This window comes from Triturus cristatus, chromosome 5_1, assembly GCF_964204655.1.
Source record: "Triturus cristatus chromosome 5_1, aTriCri1.1, whole genome shotgun sequence".
NCBI classification, from domain to species: domain Eukaryota; kingdom Metazoa; phylum Chordata; class Amphibia; order Caudata; family Salamandridae; genus Triturus; species Triturus cristatus.
Window position 1 is genome coordinate 950,432,668 of NC_140587.1, and position 27,249 is coordinate 950,459,916.

Below are 27,249 nucleotides of genomic sequence, written 5' to 3' on the forward strand. Positions count from 1 at the left end.
AAGGACACATCCAAGGCATCGTTCAAAGGGTGGCTCAACTGGGTAACATATCTTAGAGGGGCAGACGCAGTGTCCCTACGAGACTCACCGTGGAGACAGCCTAACAGAGGGATGTGGACATCTATGGATAAATACCTAGGCCCAAATGAAACTCCCTGAAGAAGGCGAGACTGACACCTGCCGCCTAGCTTCTAGAACAATCCACCAAGCTCCCTCTCTCTCTCTCTGTGCTCCTATACACTTACCGCAGATCAGGCATCTTTCCCCCTCAAACATACCCGAGACCCCTTATAAGAAGAGAAGGGTATGGCAGACTATAAAGAAAATAGAGGGAAGCGGAAGGTACTTTAGATCTTAAAAATCGCAGATTTTGTGCATGTTCTATGTTTTTGTATAACTAAATGTTTAGTTTTGTGTGCTTATGTTTTGTGTTCCTTTTTTATGCAAAAATTTCAATATAAATCTTTGAAATAAAAAAAAGAAGAATCTCTTTAAACACACAAAAAAAATATATAGTAATGCACATTAATTAGTGCTACAAACAGTTTTCATAGGTCTTACGGCTTTCCAAAGTCACATCCACAATGAGGTTGTGCACATTTTTACAGGCAATAAAGCCACAAAGTGTTGCCTAAACAAACAAGGGATAACAGACTTATTTATCCTGTTGAAATTAGCAGAGGATATTGGGAACTGGGCATTTTTTACAAAACATCACACTGATAGCGCAGCACATGCCAAGTGCAGAAAACCTTGGTGTTGACAGCATAAGCAGACAGATGGGCACCACACAAGATTAGGAGTTGAAGCAGAAGGCCATAGATCACATATTTGGTATGTGGAGAAAACCCGACATTGAATTTGTTCGCAGCAATCAATACGTTTCCTATCCAGTCATTGCCTTTCACAGTCAATGGGGAATGCACTGTTTATAAGTTGGTATAGGAAATGTGCATACACATTTCCTCTGAGATCATTTATCCAGATTGTGATAAGCAAATTCAAAACTTCGAACATGGTATTGATATTTATAGCACCCAGGTGGCCAAGATAAATTTGGTAATCACACCTCATGTAGATACCTCACCAAAATAATATTGCAAGACCTGCTAACATTACAGATGTGGAAAATATTTCACTCGGAATGTCGCACCCTGCAAACATGGAGCTTGACTCCTGAAATCAGTGAATTTGGGTATTTGAAATTACCACATAAGCACATGGATATTATCAAGGAAGCAAGAAAAACTGTATTTAAAGATGTTATGGGGCAAAGTGTTGGTGGTGCGAAAGAAAGAATCGCTTGCTTACCTTAACCGGCAAAACAGTAATTATATCTTATTAAACATATTTGTTGAAAATGTGGCCTCAGTTGTGTGCATCAATAGAGTTCACCTATCGACTATTACAGCTTATACTGAAGGTGTTCAACAAAAGCCAATCGTTGTAGTATCAGTCATAAAAAAAAATATTACTAGAATGAGCAAAAAAATATCTAACCAACACATAAGATACAACTACCAAAATTGGCAGGGTTAATGAAATCACTATTTGAAACTGCGTACAAAGCAACCTTAAAATATTTAACGTTGAAATCACAGTTTTTGGGGAATAGTGATTACTAGTGGCGTAACAGATGGAACCCCCCCTGCGGAAAGTGAAAAGGACCCCCATTAGTTCCCCTTACACACATGCCAACAGGCCCGATTCAGGCCAAAGTAGGTGTTACTTTAGCTTTCTCCCACCTAAAGCTGCCTCTTTTTCAATGTTAGTCAATGAGGAAAATAAATTCCCCCAATTTCTTTTCACTATCAGTTTCTTTGTTGTTTCAAAATGTTGGCATATATGTCCATATCTCACAGATATTCATTGATCTTCAGCTAAATGGGGGACCTTTAAAGGTTTGAGGGGGTCTCCTTGCTCCGCAGGGGCTGCAGCGGCCTGTGTTATGCCCCTGGTAATTACTTCATTACATAGGGTTAATGAGCTACAGGCTTTAACAGAGCATAAGCCATACCTAATTGTCCAAAGGGACAAAGTTGGCATGAGAACACATCCTGCATTTTTACCAAAGGTGGTGTCCTCCCAAGGCAGCAGAAAGAGCTCAACATACATTAGATGTAAGATGGGCAATAATGTACTACATCAAGGGAACATTAAAGGAACACATAAAAAGGAACATCGGATAAAGCAATCAGTTCATGAAGACGATGTGCTATAAGTCGAGGGCACCAGTCACTAAATTTACGACTGCAAGATGTGCAACCAGTACAAAATATCTCATTAAAAGGCATTTATAGTACGGAAGCATAGTCAACAAAGCATATGTTATCAAAGCTTTCATGTATATACATTTTTTTCAAAAAAAGAAATTCTGGTAGTACAAAAGATTTTGCAACAACTCCTTTATGAAGCCCTTCTCCACGGTGAGGGAAGGGGGCACTTCGTAATTTTTGCACAGCATGTTAATCTGGAAGAGAATTAACTCTGCAAATGATACCTGTTACTTAACTGTAAGTATGCTTTGCAACTTGAGATGCTTTTTGATTCACATGCAACCCCCTCCCGACCTTTCTAGTCATGAAGGAAGTAATATAAAAAATCTAAGCTAATGGTCACGCATGAAAGCATTGTGGGATTACAGTTTATATCATACAAAGCCATTAAAGTCCACCCCTCCTCCCAAGTCGATCCTCAGTGGATAAAAATATACTACTACACACAATTCTTATATACCAAACCACCAGATGGCGTAATAATGCACATCATACAAATCCAGAAAAGTCTCAAGTTTGTACAATACTTACTGATAAGACAAGTTTCTGGGATTGTTGCAAAATCATCCTGTGCCCTGGAAACCCCCCAACCTTTTGCTGATTGGTACTGGTGGTAACTGACTCTGACTGGCCCTGGGTTCTGCCTAACCAGGGTCAGGCCCAGGGCTAGTGCTATGCTGAAAGAGACACTTGGCATACAGTGAAAACACCTACATACCCTCGGGCACAGCTTTCCAAACTTTTCATGCTAGTGAAACCCTTTTTAGAAATGCAACATTTTGTGACACGGTAATGCAGTGTAGCGAGCACAGCGAGCGAGCCCGAACCAACTAAGGGGATTTCTGGGGGTTCACCCCCGAGAAAAGTTTGAAAAAAGAGTGGGCAAATGGTGCATTTTCAAGCAAATTTGAGAAAGCAGGAAGATTAATAAAGAAATTGTGAATCTGTTCTGACAAAGACAGTGACTGGCAAAACTGTCTATCCGTCGCTTGTTCTGCTGACATCCTTACGCATACAGCGAGGGTGTAGGCATGTCTCAGGACGAACTGACAAAGCATTCAGCATTAGTAATTCTAGCTAACCCAATCACTCTTGAATGCACCACAAGTTCAGACCAGAACTCCTTCACAGCTATGATGTGTAAACAAACCATGGCGTGTGATGAACACGAAGACCTTTCCAACCCATCTGCTCCTGGAGTTTTGTCCGGAGGACCACTGCATTCAAGCAGTTCAAAGTGCCTGCGCCTATTTAATTTGAAAGGGAGATTATTTGCACCTTTCAGCACGGAAGCAAGAAGTATAATGTGAAACTGCTCTACAGTGCTTAATGGCAAAACTGTCACAAAGGTAGAAAGCAGGAACTTGCGAAGGTAGAAAGCAGGAACCTGCAAGAGCGAGAAAGAGTGCTGTGAGCGTCTGGGAGTGGATTTAAGACTACCAGCCTGTATGCGTCTTAAATTTAAGTGCACCTTTATTTTAAGTGCACCAGATGCCGACTTTTTTTTACCACAGTTTCGGGCACCTGCACTCTTTTGTTCGCAAATTAAGCACTGCCAGTGTACTCAACAGCACCCAGGCATTCCGGGATATTAAGAACCTGCAGTTTTATTGTTCCATATCAATAACTGCGTTTGGGGTAATTAACAAGGGTAGTTTATTTCGCTGCCGTGTGTCACTGTTGCTGGGAAAGTACTCAATCTGTGGTGGGTAATACAGAGCAGTGAGTATCAGTCCGTGGGCGTTGTGTACAGCCTCTTAGTAATATATGGAATGAGCTACACACCTCAACAATCTCTACTGTTGACGAAATCAGCTGGGCTGTAAAGTGTGCACAAAAGGGCAGGGTGCGTACATCAAGCAGGTACCAACAATCACAAATCTCTGATGCTGAGAAAATGCTGTGGGTACTAATTGAATAACGAAAGGCATTGAGTATTCCCTATCTGTAAAATATTCCCAGCACTATCAGATCTAAACCGCGACAACTGCTGCTACATTGAGGTGCAGAACCGGTCTGCATCACAGCACAGTGGTGCAGGAAAGGCATCTAACACCAGCGTGCCATGATCTCAACTCTGTAAGACAGTGTGGGTTATGCCTGTGGTCTCGTAAATTGCCCAGTAAAGGGAGCGGGTGAAAATTAATTCATATCAACAGAGCATAGAAAATGTAGGTAGCGCTCCATTTTCGCCGGAGTCTTGTCATGGAGGGTGACGAGTATCATAGCGGAGTCTAAGATGCTGAATTTCTAGTTTATGTAGGCAGGGCCCAAGAACTGTGATCTCATGGTGTTGCAATTAGCAACCATGTTCTGTTTGTTGATGCTGGCACATGGGAGTGAATGCGGTGAGCTCTCTGAAATTGCAAAGCTTTTAAGAAATGCATGCGAGGCGTAACAAAAAACATAGTCGAGAACTCCAGCATGCTGTCCGACGCTATCACACGCCTAGCCCTGTCCATCACACGCGGTTCGCCGCGCAAAAATACCATGTTCCCAGAGACACAGAGCGCATTCCACCCATGGGTTCTCCGTTTCTATGGGGCACCAGGGGACACAATTGAATGCCAATTTAATGCCGAGTTTTTAAATTGCTAAACTTACTGTACCAAGCGCCTGGGATGGGGAGCAGAGGTGGCTACGTGGACTGACTGCGCATTCAACGTTCAACGCGCATCCAAGGCCGCGTGCTCACGCTCACCTAGCGCCTCTCCTTTCTCCGCGTACTGCGTCTCTCAATGCAAACGTCCAAGAGAGCATTCGCCCTAATCTGCCCGCAGAAGTCATCGTTGCGCGACACACCCACACATGGCAGGCGACACAGTACCGTGTCGCGACACAGAGTTTGGAAAACTCTGCCCTAGGGTACACTATGGGTTAGGGTACACCTGTGATTGGCATGACCTTCCCTATAAGGCCCTAGTACATAATCGGTCAGGGGGATCAAAACTACCTTTCAGTCCCTTGTACAGAATAGGACAGGGCAGTTTATAGGCCATCAGCCTTTGCTGCACTTGCCTGTGTGCACTGTTGGAGCCTGAGGTCAGTTTATAAACAGCCCTGGCTTGCAGGACTGCTTTTCAAATTGTCCCCAAACTCGACTTGGTGTTTGGGCACTTAAAAATTTATAAACTAAAATGTTTGGGCATGTTGGATGCCCCCAGGGTCTCCCCTAGTTGTCCCAGCGCTGGGGGAAACTGGTACTTATAAGGAGAAACCTTTTAAAAAGGTTATTATATGCCCGGGGCTTAGTGAAATGCACATTTCACTCCCCACATTGTAGTAAAGTGCTTCCCAAAATCGACCTTTGTGCTAGGGCACTGTGAAATGAGGATCTGCAATATTTTGATATATTTAGAGCCCCTAAAGCCTTTCCTAGGGGTTCCATGGGTGTGGGGGGGGGGGGGCTGTAGGTATAAGCAGGTCCTTATAAAACCTTTTTTTATAGACCCTGGTATTGGAGAACCTGCCCAGTAAATTTTTCCGTTGCAGATCCTCAGGCCGTAGGTTAATATTGGAAGAGCTTATTAGTTATTAACTGGAGAAAGAAAAGCCCTAAAACTAGGATTAAAGGACTCCGTAGAATGGTAATGATAAATCCGCCAATATGGTATTGTTGAATTTATTAAGAAATGTACAGACAAGAAGTTATAAAACTTTCTTCTCTGTTAGCCAACATTCAACCCTCTAGTGCTCTGCCTTGATTGGTCAGAGATAAGTGGATTCGCTTGGCCGCTTTGAAGATGCGATATATGACCTCCAGGGGTTAGGAAGCCTTTCTGGGAGGATAGCTTACTGGGCATAGGAATACAAGAGCCAGGGGAACGGGTAGTAAATAATGCCCTTAAATGGTAGGAGGAGACAAGCCAAAGACACCAGTTTCATTTACAACTCTCCTCTTTGAATGAAGCCAGATGCTAGGCTTAAGGAAGGAATGAGCAGATACAAGGGGAGAGGCTATGAAATTTAGCCATCATGGAAGTGTGTTTGGCCAGCTCTTCTATCCCTGTTGAAAACATTGAATTTTGGAGGAATAGTGCTTAATGGGATATCATTGTGCCACACTTTGGAGGAAGTTGTCATACTCTGGAGTGTTGCCCTGCATCTCATTGGATACAAGTGCCCTCCTGTTTGACCCCAGAGAACACTGAATAAGTATATGAGAGGGCGGTGCCTCTAAGATCTGCTGCTTGAAACCTAAGAGTATAAGAAGGGTCCAGGCTGAGGAGTTTGATGTGCATTAACCAGGCTCTGCACTCCGAAAATTACGCCTCTTGCACCATCTGAAACTACAGCCCTGTGGATCAAACCTGCTTCAAAAGGACTAAAGTGTGGACTCCCTGCAAGCTGCAGGTTAACAGAGCTCACCTGGACCATCACCACAAAGAACCCTCAGCCTGGAGTACTATCAGTGGATTTGTAAGGGTTTTGTCCAAGTGGATTGTGGAAACTGAAGTCCCAAATTTTCAAGGACCCTCTTGGAGATTCCAGACTCTTGGATTGTGTTTTGGACACTTTGCACCTGCAAGAGGAATTTCAGGAAGGAGTTCCTAACGGAATTAAGCCTTCTGAAGGAGGCTGCACAACATCTGGTGAGAAATCCTACCGAAAACTTGCTAAATGTGAATTTGTCCCTGTCACAAGCAACCAAATGTTCAAAAGTGGCACTGTTGGTTTCTAAGCACTAGAAATTGTCTAATCTTTACAAATTAATATCTCAGGTTCCTACAGTGGATATTTTTCATTTTGGTGTCATTTTAAAGATAAAAATATTACCTTTTTTAATATAAATTGATGTTGGATTTTTATTGTGTGTTGTGTCTTAATTATTTACAGAAATTTGTTTTTTAAATGCTTTACATACTTGTCTTTAAAGTTAAGCCTGCCTGCTTGCAGCCAGGTTACCAAGGGTTGAGCATGGAAATAATTTTCTAAGACCTGTTCTGAGCCCTATATCGTGTAAGTGGTATTATTGCCAGTGGTAAATGCATATCTGCCTTTACAAATAATCCACTTTCCAACAGGTATCAGATCCAATTGTGGTTTCCAAAATTACTTCAGTAGACCAGCATTGGTGTTGTTATTATTACTTTATTCTCGGAGGTCTGTTTTGGCGTCAGCTCCTTTTGAATACTCTCCCTATGCTAAAGAAACTCGTTGGTCATTTGATTTGGGGGTATATTCTGGGTCATTTACCATCAGGTGAATTTTAATGTGTTTTCTGATTTATATATGAAGGCTTGGTATATATTTATTGTTACCCTGTTTTAGCGGTTGCTTTTCTGAATTGGGGAGAATAGCCAGGGTCATTTACTGTAAGGCAAATTTTGATGTATTTTATGATTTTTATATGTTTTATATCATGAATTGGTATATATTTATTGATACACTTTCAGCGGTTTTGTCCACGCATATGATGAATTTGTATTATCTATTCTTACTAGGTTTTATAAATATGTACGTTTTATGAATATTTTTAAGGATTGAATAAAGTTGCCATTCATTCATTCAAACTTAAGTTGATGTAATTTGCCTGTATCAGCAAAATATATATAATCGTGTGACTCATGTATGAATCTCCAGACACCTTCCAGAATGTACATTTTCAGAGCGGGTTGCATGGTAGTGTTTAAGTGCATTTCAAGCAGAATAGAACGGGAAAAAAAATTCTTCACTGAGTGACATTTCAGCTGATTCTGAACTATTGGCTGGCGCCTTTGTAGTATTGACAAACTAAAACACAATTTACAAATAAGCGAGAAAAAATAAACAGACCTGCACTTGTAGAGGACAATCACCTCACAGTATTGAATAAAGGATAAGGGTCGATACCATTTATAAATGGAAGAAACAGAAAACCAAGCTGACTGTTGTGATTGTTTTTAGATGTGATGGGGGTTTTGTCTTGTAGTCTAAGAAAGATTGTTAATGAAGTGCTGATCTTCCTGAGTGATTTCTTGATAGTAAAGTATTAATATTATTTACATTTTCAGAACTGGCTAGATCCGGCAAAGGAAATCAAGAAACAAGTCCGAAGTAAGTTCCAATTTCATTTTGATATTGTGGCATTGTTACACTGGAACCAAGGATGATAGAGAATGTTTTTTTATCAGATTCAAAAAACCCAAAAAATGCCACTTGAATTAGCTATAAATTTTGATCTGTATGTGGAGCGTAGCTCCTTCTGGAAAGCGACCTGGGGGTGCTTCCTGAGGAAGAAAACTCTCGAAGCAAAGGACTTTTAGATGTGTTGCATTGCATATCTTGTGAAGTACTGCCAATCAATGTTATGCTTGCTGAGATGGTTGCTTTTGATTCAAGGAGCACTTAGTTGTTCCAGACTGAAATAAGGGAGCGAGTGAGTTTACCTGGTGTTTGTTTTTTCAAATGCATATATTTTATCCAAGTGAATCATATTATAGATTAATAGGGTGGATGTATACCACCAGCCATTAGTTAGACTTATAATTATATCTTGTTTTAATCAATTAAATATTGTGGTGAAAGACCATAGGTATGGACTCCCATTCCGAGAAGAATGGTAACTAGGTCCAGTATCACTACCCCAGACATAAGATTTAGGTTCAGTTGTTGGAAATAACATGAAGGCTCCTTAACTACCAATCCCATTCTCACAAGAGATTTTCTGATTCAAGATCTTTTTCTGTCTACATTTACGACCTGTTTATGAGCAGGTGGAAAATGTGCACAGAAAAGCATTTGGTTTTATCAGACTCCTGCACCCGGTAAACTCATAATCTGCAGGGTGGTAATTTCTCAAACAATGTCCATAATTACAACTTTTCACAACTTGAAATAAGGGCAAATTATGTTGGTGGCCAATTCGCATCAGCTTCATTTTGAGATTTTTTTCTTTTTTATTGTGTGTGGGAGTTTGAATGCACATGTGGTACTGGCAGAAAGACCATACAACCAATATCCGTCCTTCTGGGACTGGAAGAATCTCTTCTTTTAGACACTCGTAGTTGGCCAATAAAAAGTTTACTATTGAGCTAAACAGTTTACAAATCTGAGTCCAACCATTAGATGATGCAATATTTAAACATGTTTTTGCAAACTTTAAATTTGAAAAATATAAGTTGTTTGTGTGTTTTTTGTTGTTCATAGAAGTTTACTCTGAGCTCAAATGAAACGTTACAATCCACTGGCTTCCACTTGATGTTTGAATTTAGGTTGCATACATTACCCCATAAGGTAATTCTGTGCAACTTGAATAATAAACTCCAACTCACAAGTGGACAATGAAGAATCAGATCAACTAATTGTCAAAATCCCTATAGACAGAAAAGCTAAAATCTCAGCGCAGTTCTTCTTATGCTGTGCCCAAAGACTATGTAAGTCCATCCCTGACCTCTTTGTCCTAAACCCTGGTCTCTTCTCTTTCTCAAAAGATCTGACAACACACCTCTTTAGATGTTACCTTCCTGGTTAATAGTTAATACCATGTTCTCTATTGTTTCCATTGCTGTATTCTGATAATGTTTCTGAACTACTTTGCTTTGTGTAAAGGGTCCTGGTGACCCATGGGTAAGTCTGCACTGTAGAAATACTTGAAATAAATACATTCTAGGTGGTGTACTTTTTCCAGTTGTTTATAATCTCTTATAAGTGAAAGATAGCTAATCTAGTTATTTTGGAGTAAGTATTCTTTTACTCGATCATTTTATCAATTTTTTGCATAATCCCTAATTTTGTTCCTCTATAAAATTGTAGCCTATTTCGCATATTGAGATTATTTATATACAGCCTGATTAGTTCGCTTCAAGGGGAGGTAAATAAACACTGGTGTAGTTATGCTTAACCCCTTCGATGCGCATGACGGAGCGGTTCCGTCATGCGCATCGGTTGCGCTGTGCGGATGACGGAACTGCTCCGTCATGGCCCCGCCCGCGCACGAACCCTTCAGCACAGCGCGGTAATCCACGCCGCGCTGAAGGGGTTAAGGTCTTTCCTTCGACCCAGAACTTTCCACTTATAAAGTAAAAACCTACAAAACTCCTCGCTTTCCTCTCAAACTTTAGCCCTCTCCTTGAAATATCCTCCTACCTACTAAAACAGGAGGGGCTCACATCTCAACTATTGCTGATTGCCTTTGAATTTCATTTTCTTTTTCCAGAAGAATTCTCTTCTTGTGCGAAAGTAACTGATTTTATTCAAAAACTTTTTTGCTCACTTATTGTCACATGATCTTTGTGCACTTTAGTAATATTAGAGAACTGGAGGGGTCCTGGTAAGATTTTTGTAATTGATGTTTTTAAGCCTGTGGATTGTATTTGCCTTGATGCAGATAATTTATTTCCATTGAGCTGGAAACAATGGATATGTTCCAAGTGGGATCTTTCTTATCAGTTGCTCTAAATTCATACTTTATAAGAGTTCTTCTGTACCCAGTTTGGGAGAGTCTTCAGTTTTGCCCATAACAAGTAAATCTTGGCGCTGAATATACCCCACCTTTTAAAGTTGTTATGAGTAGCATTTTTAAAGTCCATGGAGCTTTATTCCATGTAAAGATAAATACTTTCTATTAAATGGGCACTCAATTTGAATGTGGGACCTAAAACAGGAAGAGGATTAATTTAATTCCTCTGATGAAACAAAGACGTTATGCATACATAGAACGTTATTTATACTAGCAGTTACACCCCAACAGTATTTGACAGATTTTTCCCATCAGCAATCAAGCCTTTTTAGGTTTCGCCTGCACAACACTTGCGCTGTGCCTGCAAAATCTCTTATAAACAAAAAAGAAAAAAACGCCTAAAAAGGGTCCTCAAGCCTTTCCATTACTTACCATTACGTACCATTGGTTGGCTTTCAAGCCACTCTCATTTCCTTGCATCTGATTGGTCAGTGCCTCCTGCTTCCTCTCGTTGCTTCAGCGTAGTAACTGCTGAGGAGTATGGACCTAGTGCAGCTACCCGTCTGTGGCCAGTGTCCTCCCACAGGCTGTAGGCTTTTACAGGTAATTTTCCTTTTTTTTTGGTCATGTACTCTCCAATCTGCAATCCCTCTTCCTACTTCCTCATGTTGCTTTCCCCATCCCTCATCCCTGCACCCCCTCATGTGGCTTGTTTAATATATTGTCTTTTGTAAGGCCCTCCATTCCTGGTCACAAATAAAATTAGCAAAGCTGAATAGACGTCCAAGAACTATTTGGCTTTGCAATGTTTTTAAAGATGTTGCACAGCAGCACGGGCTAATGTGCATCATGACCTAAAGTAAACAAAAAAGGCGCTATGACGCAGTCAACTGTGGCCGCGCCACAGCTGTTTGTTTTTATGTTAAACCATGTTTCACAGCAGCCCACGCTGCAGTGCAACATTTAAAAAAAAAATTATTATAACAACAATAGGTTTCCTATAGGCGGAATCTATTGGCTTTGCCAATGCTTCTTCTGTCTGGCATAACCTCTTATTTTGCATTTGTTTACAGTGTCTTGGATTTTCTTACATTTGTAGTCATACACAGGACTTTTTAGAATTTTGATATGGTGCTCCAAAAGTCACTCACGAAAATAAGATAGAGAGCAAAAATAATAATCTCCTTTTCTACTGCATACGCTTCAAGGCATCTGGTATGCTCTTGTCAAACTGTTTGAGCTAAAGATTAAATGATAAGTGTAACAATTAATAGGGAAAACTGGCATCTCTGACGTCTACTAGGCAAATCTATTCATGGAGAGGTATTTTCTCGGCCACAGCAGGTGTAAAAATACATTTTAGGAGTAGAGGTCATCAGTCATTTTTAGGTCTCGGCTAGCTATTGCGTTTACGCAATCGCTATGCGAGACTCTAGTAAGAGGGGCATTTCAAAGTGCTCCCAAAGTGGATTGCATGGCGAGCACGCGCACAATCACGTGCATCGTGCCGCCATGCAATCTGTTTGGGGAAGCGCTTCAGCCCACTGGCGCCCTCGGCATCATACTTCAAAGGGTCCGCTCCCCCGCCTGGAAAAAGCTCCCCCGCCCCCACCAAGCGCGCGCGCCACGCTCCGCTGCGTCACAAATTTGCTTTCACTTTCGCGCGGCGGGTGCTCGCTCGTGTCCGGACCACTTGATTTTCAGTAATTGTGCCTTCAAGTGTTTGCTTTTTCCCTGTGATCGTTCGTTGTTTGTTTGTCTTGCCATTATTGTCCTTTTGTCTGTCTCTTTTTCCCATGATTGTACCACTTTTTTTGCCTCTCTTTCCTGTGATTTTGCCTTTATTGTGCCGTTGCCATTCTCTTTTTTTCATGATTGTGCGATTATAGTGCCTTTGCCTGTTTCTTCTTCCTCGTGTTTTTACCACTTGTTATTTGCGATTATTCTGATTTTGTCTTTCACTTTCTCCCATGATTGTGCCATTTGTTCTTTGATTGTGCCTTTTTTTCTCGTGGTATTTCTCACCTAGCCTTGGCTCGCTGCCTCCTCGAGTGATCCCTTTCCCTCCCTCTCTCCCCCCCTTACTGCTCTTACCCATTCCTCGTGCCTCCTGCTTCTTTCCACTCTCCTTCCTCCCATGTCCCCCTGATCCCGAATCACCTCTACCAGGAGGGACTCCTACCCCTCCCTAATCACTAAATGGTGGTCGCAGCTCGGAACATGCATTAAGCTGGCGGAAGACCTAGGCTCCTTCCTCAAGACTTACCTCTGAGTAGTCCTCTAGCCAGTCAATGCCCTTTCAAACCCGGCCCCAGCGCTTCAAGGCTCTTGCCTCGATCATTCCTCTCTCTTCTATGACCTTTTTTTCTCTTCTGTGCCACTATTTTTCTCTCTGAATAATGATTGAGCCATTGTTTTTCCATGATTGTGCCTTCCTCTGTTTGCTTTTTGTCGGTGATTGTGCCTTATCCGTTTGTTTTCTCATTATTTTGCCACGTATTTTTGCCATTAATTTGCCTTTGTCCATCTCTTTTTCCCATGATTGTGCCATTCGTTCTCCCCGTGATTGTGCTTTTGTTTCTTTTTGCCAGTAATTTTTCTCGCAGTGCCCCTTTCGTGATACCATTCCTGCCCTCTCTGCCGCCTGCCCTCCTCCCCACAACTCCCTACCTGTTCCATGCACCTCCTACTCCATCTCATTCTCCCACAAACTTCCCAGCCTGCCCACCGCCCCTTGCGCTTCTCCCCCTTCCCTGGACCTACTCAATGGAGGCTGCAGTGGCTACCAAACAACACCAGGAAGACCAGCATCCGAGCCCTCATCACTTGCAAACTGGACTACAGAAACACCATCTATGCAGGAATCATCAACCAACTCACAACAAGCATTTGCAATGCAATAGGTCTAGCATTATTAAAGTTTAAGCTATTGTTGTTGCATTCTTTAGCAATGCCAATAGCTCAAACTTTAATAATGTGAGACCTATTGCATTGCAAATGCTTGTTTTGTTAAGCCAGTAGGTAACCCCTTTGTTCCAGCAGATGTATTCTGTGCATCAAGGGTCAATAGGTCTTCTACATTAACTACACTCCCGAGATAAGATGTCTATAGTTCTCATACATATGATTATAACGAGTTCACTTACTTTAGGGAGCAAGATCTCAAGCTTGTTACTAAAATCTTTTAATTTCCTTTTACTTCGTAATTGGGCACATCTATCGGTCTGTAAATATGTGTTTTGCAGTTAAAATAAGGTACAATCTGCTGGCATGGCAGTGCAGAATGTGTTTTTTAAAAAAAAGTGCCAGTGCCCTTGTCAGGAGACCACTGCAGCTTGAGCGACCCATAGCCCCTGCCAGTGCTGCCAATGCCAGTCCCAATATAACTACTAACCATGACACTCCTGCAAGTGTGAGAGTTCAGACGATTCCAGGTCACACAAGACTATAGGAATGGCTTGGACTGCAGGTTTTAGTGATTCATAATGTAGGTAGAATTAATAAGCAACTGTTGTTGCATTCATTCCATAATTAGGTGGACAGCGCCACCATGTGGCAGGCTATAAGAAGTGCAGGTGCTGACAATTAAGTGCCGGTTCCGAGCACCGGACAGCACCGCCTCAAATTAAGCGCTGTGTCATGGGGATTTTTTCTGTTTGACTGTGCTGACAATTTTCTTTTTTAATCTTTTCATGAATCGTCTAGGCCTTGAGCATTGTTGGATGATTACATTGATGTTGGTAATATTTCCTCAGTTGAATTGGGCTTTTCAAGTTATTCTATCATTTTCAACTTACTTACAGGATATTTACCGTGATTATATATTATATATATTATTGCTTATTCCATTCTTCAACCATGCACGATTTCAAATGCAACTCTGTTAATATGTCATTATTTACTGATGCTTCTAAACGGAGACACTCTTTCAGATCTTTTGTTTGTGCATTGAAATATCTAATTTGGCCTGACTTAGGACTTCTGTTCAAGTTGTATGCCAACCCTACTGCTTTTATTATGACGAGTTTAAGACATGCCTGTTCCTGTTAGTCAATAGAATAGCACTCATTTTACCACTATAGTCTGTGCATCCTGTTTAACGGAGTTTATCAGTTCTGCTCTTCATATAAATGTATATTTTTGCTTGTTCTGTCACATTTCTTAACTTACTCTCATGAATGTGTTTGGTGGGGACGTTATCTCACCTTTTCACAGATACAGTGGTTTTCCACATTGTGCCACAGGCCGTTTCCTTTTTGTCTCATTTTGTGCGAAATGTTGGGTTTTAGTCTATTTTTTCAGTTACTGGTTGTGTTACTAACATCCCTTGTTCTTTAATGTGGAAATGTTGTCTTTTGGCCTTTTCTTCCAATTACTAGTTGTGTCAGTAGTGTCCTTTGGTCTCTAATAATGCCTTGCGCCCATTGTTCACATAGAAGTACTTCATGTCATTAATATATACCCATTCCTATGTCTTAAGTAATATCTGTCATTTAGCATATATTTTCCTCGCCAAGAATAGAGAATGTAATCTCATTTCATGGCATGAAGGAAATTCCATCAGCTAAGAGGTGCAAGGTCTGGAGCTACTTCTCCACCTCCTCACAGTGGATCTGGTTCCTTAATATGAATCTTGTGCCTCTTTGTTATGGCTTATATCACTAGTCATTGTGTTTACTTTCTGTATTTTGATAATGTGTTCAGTGCATGCTGTGGGTCCTTACCTTCTGCCTGTATTTATTGTGTTACGGCCTGTGGACTGATTACCAGCCACCTTGAAGCTCTGGTTGTTTGTTTCATCAATACACATTTGATGACCTATGTCTTGGACCAATTTTTGCATACCATGAAAAATTCTATAAATATATTATCAAGAAGCGCGACACCTTGAATCTCATGTTTAACTGTTCTTGAGTATTGCCCAACCGCATGTAAAGGCCCTCCAGCTCTGAGTTGTTATCGATGATCAGCCTCCTCCTACCAGCATCCCTCCTGCTAATTTAGTAATCACTGTAGTCAGCAAGTGAATCATTCTTCCGTTTTGTCCTTTGGTTTAGCAACAGAGAAGACTGACATGTTTATCAGTTACAATTCTTTTTTTTTTTATACTTGTTTTTATTGGAACTCTGAATGAACATCATCATGCATCATCATCACAAAGGTGTTACATATTTGCCCATGGGGCTGATTCGCAAATAGATTGTGCATTACATCTTTCGAGCTGAAAAGATATTTTGAACACAACAGAACCAAAACCAGGTACATCTTGGCGGCAGCTAGTGCGGAACCCATCCCGCTCACAACTTACTAAAGATCATTCAGAGCAGGCAGTGCGATCAGTTACAATTCTTAATTAATATTCTCTGAATAGTCCCCTCACACCAGTGTACAACATTACAAAGCAGATCACGGTAGGGAATGGTGAGCTACTTTCTCCTAGAAGAAAAACAAGGTGGATGGGCTCAAGGCTGGCTCTGGGAAGCTCCTCTTAACTAAAAAGTACTATGCAGGTGCAAGAGAAGGCTGGGTCTGGGTAGAAAACAGTTAAACATGTATATATTTGTTTTCTACATAATCCTGATAGTTGAGAAGATGTAAATGACATTCAGACTGAAGAGAGATCCAATTAGTAAGGGATGATGGTGAACGTGGGAGTGAAAAAGACAACAAGTCCCCCTAAGCAAAAACACAATGCAGTTAAAATGGAAGACATGAATGTACAGGGTCAGTAGTGGTATGTCTGAAGGGTGTTAGTTGTAGCTCGACTAGTGAGTTTTTAGTGAAAGATCTCACCGTGGGAGCACCTCACTTCGCATACTGAGAAAAAGATGGTAGGAGCTGAGCTAGTCAGCCGAAAGCAAACTTTTATGATAAAAGCAATTCGAGATAAGATGATATTGAACTTGACCTATATGGTTGCCTAAGTTGGCGAAGGTCTTGCTCAGTAGGCTCTGGGTTTATATGAACTGGACACAGAGGTATTTCATTAGAAAGCCTACAATGATTGCAAAAACATAATTACGGCGATGTCATTGTTATGATGCAAAACTTCAATACCACTGACATTCACAGTAATGGTCAGCAAAGCAACCAGTACCCTCTGCCCCTGTGCACTCCCTCTTCATGACCTCACAGCTAATCTCGCAGGTTACATCAACAATGATATCAATGACATTACTGGGGCGGGAGTGGAAGCTGGTGCACTCAACATTGACATACAGGGCCATGAGAAGGCCATTCCATGCATCAGCAGCCCACTGTATAGGCCCTGCCCCAAGGCCGTGCCCCCAAACACACTGTTTGAAGGGACGTTTGGAGCATCCCTAGCATGAGGCTTTTACAACAGTCCAGTCTGCCGAGGACTAGCAGATCAAATCATCTTATTGAAGGCAATATTTGGCAGGTTTTGCTCATTGTGATCATGTTTCAGAATGAACGGTTGAGATAAAGGCAGGGAGCTGCATCCTGCATTGAAAATGAACTTGATGCTTGTAATGGCACAGTGACTACTGTTATTTGGAAGAGACTTATCGTTTGCTGTAAGCTTTCATATACTTTAAGCTCACTAAATTATTACTTGGGTGAGGATGTGCATTACTCATGTCCTCTTTTCATTTGGAAAAATCTTTCTGTGCTGATTTTATACTGAAGAGAGTAGGCTTGAAATGATGAGGCTCTTGTTCCACAATACACCTTAGGTTTTCCTGAGGTCTGAGTGAATGAAAAATGCAAGCATCTCTTGGTTCTGGAGTCTTCTAAGCTGTCTTCTAAACTCCTACAACAAATTAATAGTCTGCAAAACGAGCAGCATTCCTGATTTCAAACACACTTGTGCAGCAGGCAAACAGCGAGCGTCAAGCCAAACCAACATCCCTTTTGACAATATAGAACTAAGGGTAGCTCACACCACTAATAACACATCACTGGGCACAGTCTTGGAGGCCTCTTGTGACCTTGTAAAGATGGAACACACAATAGCATTGACTTTTTGAAGAGGTGAAAAGTTTTGGAAAAGTACGACTGGAGTTTATACAGTTGCCTACTTGGACTTACATATCTGAATAGCAATGTTTTCCCATCCCCAAGAATGAAGTTTTAATCCTCTGCCTACTTTGATCAGGGAAAAGAGGAGGGAAGTTGAGGTTAGACTTAATGTTAGAAATGTGGGTCTCTAGTTGGCAACGGTATACACCCATGTCCTCATAGGGACCCTTGCTTCTAGTCAGGGAAAGGTGGATAGACTGCTGAATAACCCCTGCTCACCCCCTTGGTAGCTTGGCACGAGCAGACAGGCTTATCTCAGGGGCAGTGTGTAAAGCATTTTTTGAACACATACAGTAATACAGTGAAAACACTAAAAATGGACACCACACCAGTTTAGAAAAACAAGTAATCTTTACTAGACTTAACACAAGACCAAACGACAAAAATCCACAACACAGTAATCAAAAATAAGACTTTACAATGGTAGAAATAGCTTAGTTCAATGTAGATGGTAAAAGCGACAATTTACTCTCAAAGTACCTTTGATCCGTCACGCAAAACAAACAAAAGAGTTGCAGGGAAGGTGATGCATTGGTTCCTTGCTTCGGGGGAGGTGATGTGTCAGTTCCTTACTTCATCGCAGGGGAGGTGATGCGTCGGTTCCTTACCGCAGAGGAGGTGATGCGTCGGTTTCTTACTGTGAGCCAGTGCGATGCGACAAGATGGCGCCTCGATGCGATGCGACAATCCGGTGTGATGCGACAAAATGGCATCTTTGATGCGATGCAACAACGTGGATGCGATGCGTGCACGCCCGACAGCCGTGCGGCAAAATCCATGATCTTTGGAGCCGCGACAGGTCCTGCAACACGCTTCTCTGGTGATGCGACCTGTGCGGCAGTGGCACGTTTCTCCGGTGTGCGACACACTTTGTCTGTGACGCGACGCCGAACAGCTGCGGCGGTGGCACGCTTCTTCGGCGATGCGATGGCAACTGCTGCGGCGGCGACACGCTTCTCCTCGTTTTGTCGCGCTTCCAGGGACAAACAGTCTCTAGAGGTCCTAAACAGCTGCAGGCACCGCTCTGTAGGTTAGAATTCCCAGCAAGGAAATTCAGGGGGAGCTGGTGGTGAAGTCTTTGTGTCCCTGATACTTCAGACAGGAGGCAAGCTCAGTTCAAGCCCTTGTAGATCTTCCTCAAGATGACAAAGCAGAAAGCAAACTCCTTTTCTCTTTTCCTTGGCAACAAGGAACCACTGCAGGCCAACCCCAGACAGCAAACAGCACAGGGGCAGTAACCCTCCTTCAGCTTCTCCGGTTTCTTCTCCTTGGCAAAGGTTCCTCTTGATTTCCCAGAAGTGATCTGAAGTTCTGGGGCCTGGGTCCCCCTTTTTATACACACAAATCCTTTGTCTCTGAAGGCAAAGAGTGTCTGTACCTAGTCCAAACCAGTTCTGTCCTCCTGGGTGCAGCTTCCTGTCAGGAGGTGGAAACAGCATTGTTTGAGAGCAGACTTGGCCCACATAGTTGAAAGGAAATCTCCTCCCCCTACTCTCTATTCAATGCAGGTCCTATTCAGCCCAACCCTGAGCCATCAGACTGCTGGAGCCAAGGCCCTCTCCAGCCTCCTGTCACTCACAACCCAGACATGGAATACACAAACTTAGCAGAGGCATGCTGGTGGTTAGGCAAGAAAATACCTACTTTCTAAAAGTGGTATTTTCACAGAATGTAAAAATCACCCTTACTAAAGGATGTATTTTAACATTCAGGCACACTAAACTGGTATTTCTACCTAGTTCCCTTGGTCAGTTAGGATTATAAGATGTTATAATCAAACTGCCCATTCTGGCCTATGGGAACAGGTAGCCTTGCAAAAGTGAAAAACGAAATTGGATGTAATATACTATCAGGACATGCCACACACATTAGGGCATGTCCTACCTTTTACATATAATGCACCCTGCCCATGGGCCTACCTTAGGGGTGACTAATATGTAGAAAAGGGAAGGTTCAGGGACTGGCAAGTGGGTGCACTTGCCAAGTCGACATGGCAGTCCCAGACTGCACACAGGCTCTGCAATGGCAGGCCTGAGCCACATTTTACAAGCTGCTTCTGTGGTTGGCACAATCAGTGCTGCAAGCCCACCAGCAGCATTTGATTTACAGGCCCTGGGCACACATGGTGCACTGTACTAGGGTCTGACAAGTAAATCAAATAACCAATCATGGAATTACTAATCCATTACATCATTTTACAACAGGGAGCACTTGACCTTTGGCACTGATCAGCAGTGGCAAAGTTCCCAAAGCATCTAGACCAACAAAAACAGATGAGACAACAACGAAAAGTGGAAGGGAGGCTCACGCCAATGGTGCCAAGTCTAACACTTAACAATGCTCTATCAGGGGCTACTTATCTTCTCTCCAGCATTTAGCAGAGTGGGGTTGTCATTGCTGCTACTGTTAGTATATTTAATGTAATAGGTGTTGTGTAAACTGTGAAATATACTGTGACTATAAAAGGAATCCCCTTTGCATGCAAGTTGTTGTGACCTTGCTCTTACAGAAACCATTGACAAGGCTTTTATCTTTCCTCGTGGCCTTGATCTTGTGTTTTAGTCCTAGTCTCATGGGCTCAGTCAACTCCTGCCCAGAGTTCTGTCATCAAACTGGGTATCAACCACACACGCTTAAGCTTCTGGACTGAAGAGGAATACTCCTAAATGTGAGTTTTGATGTACAATAACGTATCTGCGAAATTGCATAATGTTCCACATGAAATAATACCCTTGTAGATTGGCTGGAGGAAAGATTTCCTTCTTACCCGTATGAACCCTCAGAATTTTTTTTTCCAGGATAACTTCTAGCAATTTTCTGCCTCTTTGTCCTAGATCCTGCTTGGTAATGCACAGTTCATGTGGATAAAATGATCAGTTACAAGATAGGCGAGCGAGGTGCATATAGCACCACAGACCCTGTGAAAGGTTGCAGTGTCTCCAGTATGATACTTCTCCTCTCAATATCTCTGTGAAGACAATATGTTCCTCCTGGATAGCAGAATTAATTCGTGAAAGGAATGTATGTCTTAAGGTTTGGGGGCAGAATGCACTCTATAGTGACAACAGTGGCTTGTTATTAACCCGGGCACCCTTGAGATCAGTGACTGTCGGGCTCTCAATATGTAAGAGCTGTGCCTTCATTTTGTTCTCTGCTGTCTTATGAATGTGCCTTGTCTCAGCCTCCTATTTGCTTTGACTTTTTGATGCAAGAATGTGAATCTGTTTATAATCGAAGCAACAGAGAACACAAGTGTTTAATTCTTCTGCTCCTGTGGAGCCTTCCATACCTTTCCATCAAGATATTATGGCTTTCCTGCTAAACTGTAAGTGCTTAAGGTACAATTATCTGGAATGAGTTGGGTGGTAGACGTGTTCTCCAGAGGTCAGAGGGACTGTATGGCTAGGAATATAAGAAATACTCTGATGTGTGTATGCTACTTGATCCTATCCACCCTCTTCTTCCATTCTATGGAGCATGCCTACTTCCCATTGAGCTGTAGTTGAGGCCACTAATGGCTTTTCCACAGTTACCCCATTCCAACTCTGAATTAAACTGAGCATTGACTCCGCAACTTGTATCCAAATAATATTAATATATGCTTGTGGGCCTTGAGTCTTGTGGGCCTTGAGTCTATTGAAAGAATGCAAGGCAGAACATTTGCTGCATTATTTATTTTATCCAATCGCTATATTGGAAAAATCATGTGTGGGCTTAAAGAACATCTCTGTCCCCATGAAAGCATGATAAGGTTTGTCCATAGAAAAACACTGCAGTTTGCTTACTCTTCTAGCTAATGATTCTGATATGGGCAACATGGCTGTCAGTACTTCTAGTTAAATCCCACTGGATGCTTCTGGCTTGAAGGCTCATGCACCAACTCTTGCAAAGTAGGGTTTAAATACAGAATCGAGAGATTGAAACCCTTGACGAGTGTACAAAAATCAAAGCAAATGACAACCTGTTATGTCAAGGTGCCGTACAGTATATTATTTTCTTTCTAAGTGCCTTGTGAAAAACTCTGTGTGCCAGGAGGACCGGAGTATCGTGAGGCAAACCAAGATTGCCTCGTACTCAAGAAAAAAACACCCAGTGACTAAAGGCAGGTGTGTAAAGCAAGATGCCCATTCTGAATAAGAAATGGAAATGTCATCATTCATTCCAGGAAGTTTTAAATCAACATTCATGTGACGCACATGCTTTTCAAAGATCAGGTAATCAATTTGAGACCAGGAAGTCTGAAGGGAAGCCAGGAAAAAATAAATTACCCACTTGATCATGAGCAGGGATCACGGCTTTCAGGTCATTCCACATTTAGGAGGCAAACATGATGGTGCACCTGAAAGCAGTGCGCTTTGTGCCTGGATGGGCGCGTAAGTGGCCAAGTGCTTTTTTACGTAAAACAACGTAGTGGTATTTTGTCACCGCAGACGAGCAATTAACGCTCAGAATATTGCCTTCCACTGAAGAACGTTGATGTGAAGGACCAGTCTTATGGTCTCCAAAGTATGCACACCCACATGGGGCTCAGTTCTACTGTATAGGATTTGTATGCATTTATATTTTTGTTCATCATTAATAGCGTGCAGAATGTAGTTTCAGACTCAATTACACATATGCACCCTCTTTTATTACTGTTGTGTTTGGAACGAGTTCCTATGAGGTGTAGGAGTATGTTTTCCTGACACTTGCTAACTAGTTCTCAATTTGGGCCTAGCAGCTATCTTTTCCAAAATAGATGTCCCCCTTGTCTTTCTCCTTGCACATTTCAGTTCGTAAATACTGCAACACTAAGTCAAGCAGAATAATATTTGTTAATTTCCATTGCCATAATTCATGCTGTTGTTGATGAATCTTTCTTGCCTCATTTACCAAACTGCAACTATTATGCAACTATTACTTCAAGGTCTTTCTGCTAGATCAAAGTAGCCAATTCATTCATTATGACATGCTGTTGTGCACATATATAGTTCCTTCCACCATCTCTGTATGGGATAATGCTTAGCTGTTGAGGCAATATGACGTTTAATGAGACTTTTCCGATCCGATGTGAACGTAACATTTCCAATCCTACCACGATGACTCTGCAGTTCTGTTATTTCCATATGCGAGAATAATGTATAAAAACTCTCCACATGGGGGACGAGCTAGAGACTTTCCTACTCTAGTAGGGATACTGTCAGTTTCTCTCTTGATTTTGCTGCTCATTTAAGACTTAAAATATTTTTGATTTTGCATTTGTTTGTAATGCCTTATTTGCTGAGTCTTCATGGCATTGACGCTGTGCCATATTTCTTTTGAACTTTTGTAATAAATCTTTTAAATTATACCTTTCATTTACAACTCAGTTATTGAGTGGATTGATTTATTTGACTGACTGTATTTCTGACACCGTCTAAGATTAATCAAAATTGTGGGTGTTCTGTTGAGATAAATGTAGGGGTGTAAAAATGTGCTGGGTTCCCGGGGCCCACAGTACCCCTCCACGTGGGTACTACTTTCTTAAAGAAACCTTCATAAAGGAGCTGCTCTGGCTTTCAATAACAGGTTCTTTGGGGATTCCCTTAATTCAAAGTCTGCTAACATCCCAAAGGTTGCGAGCATTGGTGGATTTACCTACTGAGAAAGTGGCAGTTTGTGTCTTGAAGGCCCACTGATCTCTCTGGCCGGTGGAATGCTTCCCTATGCATGGTGTCTGGCAAACCCCTAAGTAAGCACATACATGTGGCTGAGACAAGAGAAGACTGTACCTCATTCATTTAGAAGCCCAGTTCACAAGGAAGGTGACTCAGTAAAGGGTATTACGTACAACTGGTTGATAGCTAATCTCCAAGCTGATGAGAATCAATAATTCTTTTTTTCTCTTGTCCATTGTGATTAGTCTCACAACCCCCCTCACACACATACACAAGGATACACCACACACACACACATGCACAATGCACGCACACCCGCCCACCTGCCCCACTGAACATAAGAGATAGGGAGTTATTTGGTTATGTTTCTTGTATGGGTCAGTAGATTAGATACATTCCATTCTGTTGTCTTAGTAGTTGTTGGTGCTACTGCAGCTTGGCAAGCCTTGTGAGGAGACTTAGTAGAGATTAAGGAGACTGAACTGAACAGCAATGGTCCACTTTTAACACTGTTGACTTTAGTAAACAATTACTTTCTCATTACAAAGGAAGTCCTGCACAGAAGTTCACTCTGCATTCTAATTCAGGCATGGTGAGGGCGTTGTGACCCACCCCTTAGGACATTCCCCTAGCCACTGCGTCCGTGTGGCCACATGCCAAGCTGCACACAGATAGCAGTCTGTTTAGAGTCCTCAACCTTCCCAACTTCTTTTGTGAATCCAGTGAGAGAAATGTAGGTACCTTTTACATCTTTTTTTCCAAATCTCCATATTGTACAATGTCAGAATAGAATTGCACCTTAGGGTATATTAAATGTCTACTTCAACCCAATCCAGTTTGCTCCTGAGGATCCAGCCATTGTTACATGTTAACTTATGGACATTAAAGAGCTACACATTTTAAGGAGAAATGGTTAATTTGTAAAAAAAAAACATAAGTGCCGGGGGTCTCTACAGGAGGCAGCTTGCACTCCTGTTAGCACTGCCTATTACAGAGCCAATTACTAATCTTGAAAGTGGGGAGAAGTTGTGGCAGAATGGCCAGAGCTGCAGACTACGGAGCTGGGGAACCAGGTTTGAGTCTCGGCATTGGCTCAACATCCATTGATTTTGGGTAAATCACTTAATCTCCTAGTAAATTAATGTCTTTTACGGATGCACGTGAAAAGAGCCGGTGTTGATGAATAAGTGCTGGTGCTGAGCATCGGAAGCCACTGGCTCAAATTAAGCACTGGTTGTAGCCTCATTGAAAACATATGGATAATAGATTTCAGGAAGGATACACATACACCAAAGCATCTGCAGTGGCGGCCACCACAAACAAAAGTTGGTGGGCGGGTGGAGGGAACGCGGGTGGGGGAGCGCAGGGGTGTTATTCATAGTATATATTTTTTTAAAGCATTTACCTGAAGCCACCAGCCGCCTTCAGCGTTGCGCCTCCTGTCCTCTTCCTGGTCCCAGTAGCCCCTGGGACAGACAACCATCCAATCCCCGTGCTGCAGAGCAGCGCGGGATTGGCCTGAGTGGGCCAACACAGCTGTTCAATGCAGCCAGGCTACAGAAACCCAAGTGCGCATGTGTGTTTGGCCGGCCTGAGACGGTCGGCCAACATACATATACGCTATTAAGAAGTGCACATGGCACTCCTCCTCCCCCTCCCATGTCTTGGCTCCGCCCCTCCCCACAGTGCTGACTCGGAGCTGGCAAATTAAAAATAACAAGATGCTAGAACATTTTCTGTCTCTGAGCCAGGCAGTGGGGCGACACTCCTCCACCATTTGCGGAGGAGCCGCCGCTGAGAAGCTGTTATCCAAAGTGACGAGCACAGGATTCTGCAGAATAGGCTGGAGTGGTGGCTAAGATGTGTTAGGCAGCTGCAGAGAAGAATTCGGCTCCGCAAGAACATCTGAGTAGTGAATAACCCATACCATGACCACATTTTGCTACAGGCTCACCAAATGGTAGGTAGTCTATGTATATATTCACTAGAGCTGGGACTGGATGCTCCATGGAACACAAGCTGGTACCCATTGCCGAGGATTATTTTCAACACTAGTATTCCTGGCTGCAACTCCACGCAGGTACAATACTTGAGATATTAAGAAGGGAGACCCCTCAGGGACTCATAATATAGCCAGCAACGATACATTGTGTGTGTATTTTTTTTAAATAACATTTTGTTACAAAACCAGTACAAGTCAAAAAGGTTTCCAGCCTGCTGCTAAGGGAGAAAATGAGGCAAAGCAATTCAGATACATCTGGTGATCCAGCCCACAAGGTTATGGAAGCAGGGCCTAAATTGATCTCGGGCACTGGTGATCTCTAGGTGGTTACAGGCCATCATTTTTTCACCCACTTAGGCACTCTAAGCAGGCCCTGCATCATGGAAATCAGTATTGGTATGGCTCTAATTGAACAGTCCTGTCTGAACTGCTATCCCCCCCACCTCCTGAAGGAATAAAAGCAACCCAGACTGGGTTCCCTCTGCTTATGCCTTTTGCTCGAGTCCTGTTGTACAGTAAGCACTGGATCCCTATCTGGACATAACTGTTGCACTTACCTTGTCTACTACCACAAAGAAGCAAGGTGGGAATGCTTGAACTGATCTCAGCCGGTGGCTATTGCGCGGGCCGAATCCCAGTCCATCTTTTTTGCCTAGTATGTCACTCCTGACAGGGATCAGCTCTATACAACTCAGTTTTGACCCTGCTCTAATAGGTTTTGGGCTGGTCACCTCCAGACAGGAACAAAAGCAACAAGCAACAATGTTTTTGGGGGTTGAGGTAGATATCTCTTCAGGTTAGCACAATCCATCATCTACCTACAGGTGAAAGTGTATCAACATGAGAGAACTGATCTTGAGAGAGTCTTGAAGGCTTGTAAGCAGACCCATGTAGTTGTTGAAAAGTGCTGGTGACAATGCTGAGCAGTTTTTGAGAGGAAGAGGTCTAGTTGGGTCTGGTGGCTTAGTGGACTAATGCGTCTCTGCAGGGGCCTGTGCTCGACCTCATGAACACAGGTTTAAATCCTATTGGGTCCACTCAGCCTTTCATCCTGCTGAGGTTGATAAAATGAATGCTATTGAGTTGGGTAACAATAAACATCTGTTATTCAGCACCAAGATATCCTTGGGGGAACGTGTGATTTACAAATAAATGGTAATGTTATGTAGTTGGTCATTGCAGTTGAAAAGGAAAGATGCATACCATGCCAATGGCAGGTTTACTGATGCTGGCCAAAGACACTAGCCTGTCAAAGAACTCCTGATGGTCAGTGAAATCATATACCACTGAGAGATACATTAGAATCATGGCACAGGAGATGCCTTGATCATGGCAAATAAGGTGTTCCCATGAGTACTGTTTAGTAGTTTTGCCTCCACGCCATACCACGATCTTAAGATCTTATTAAGGCTTTTGGCTCCAGGTGGGTAGACAGGTAACGATTGAGGACCGTTTGAAGTGTTTCTGCAACACAGGACAGGTCTGAGAATGTTCTATGGCGAGAAAGATTGTCAGGATCAGCACATAGTTTCTTTAAGTTCGGATTATTGATAGCATATTTTAGGACATGTGGGGTGGCTGTAGTGGTGAGAGGCACTCATTAGCCTGGTGATCTTTGGTGTAAGAGTTGTAAGACCTTGATTGATCATTTTGGAGTTTTAGAAAGGTAAAGGGAATCAGTGCAAAAACAATTATAAACCTGATCTACATCTGCCTTTCTGGTTTCTGAAATGTGTGGATGATAGAGCTGACAGTTTCACAGGAAAGCCTGTTAACAAGTCCAAGGACACTATACAGTTCGAGGCATGTGGGCTGCTGAATTCATATCTGTGCATAGATCGCCGCCTAGTGTTGGGTCCGGATGTTTGCACGTTGTTGTCCTGGAAGAGTCTTCGAAGTATCCTTGGATAG

At 42.4% G+C, this 27,249-nt stretch overlaps 1 protein-coding gene across 50 annotated transcripts in view; it reads left to right on the plus strand.

The window, feature by feature from the left end:
- The window catches only part of EPB41L3 (erythrocyte membrane protein band 4.1 like 3), a 904,669-nt gene that overhangs the window by 452,746 nt on the left and 424,674 nt on the right, over positions 1–27,249 (plus strand). For all 50 annotated transcript variants that reach the window (XM_085606055.1, XM_085606026.1, XM_085606030.1 and 47 more), the window contains exon 5: positions 8,270–8,312. In XM_085606055.1, coding sequence (XP_085462181.1) covers positions 8,270–8,312 — 43 coding nt within the window. The remainder of the gene's footprint in view (positions 1–8,269; positions 8,313–27,249) is intronic.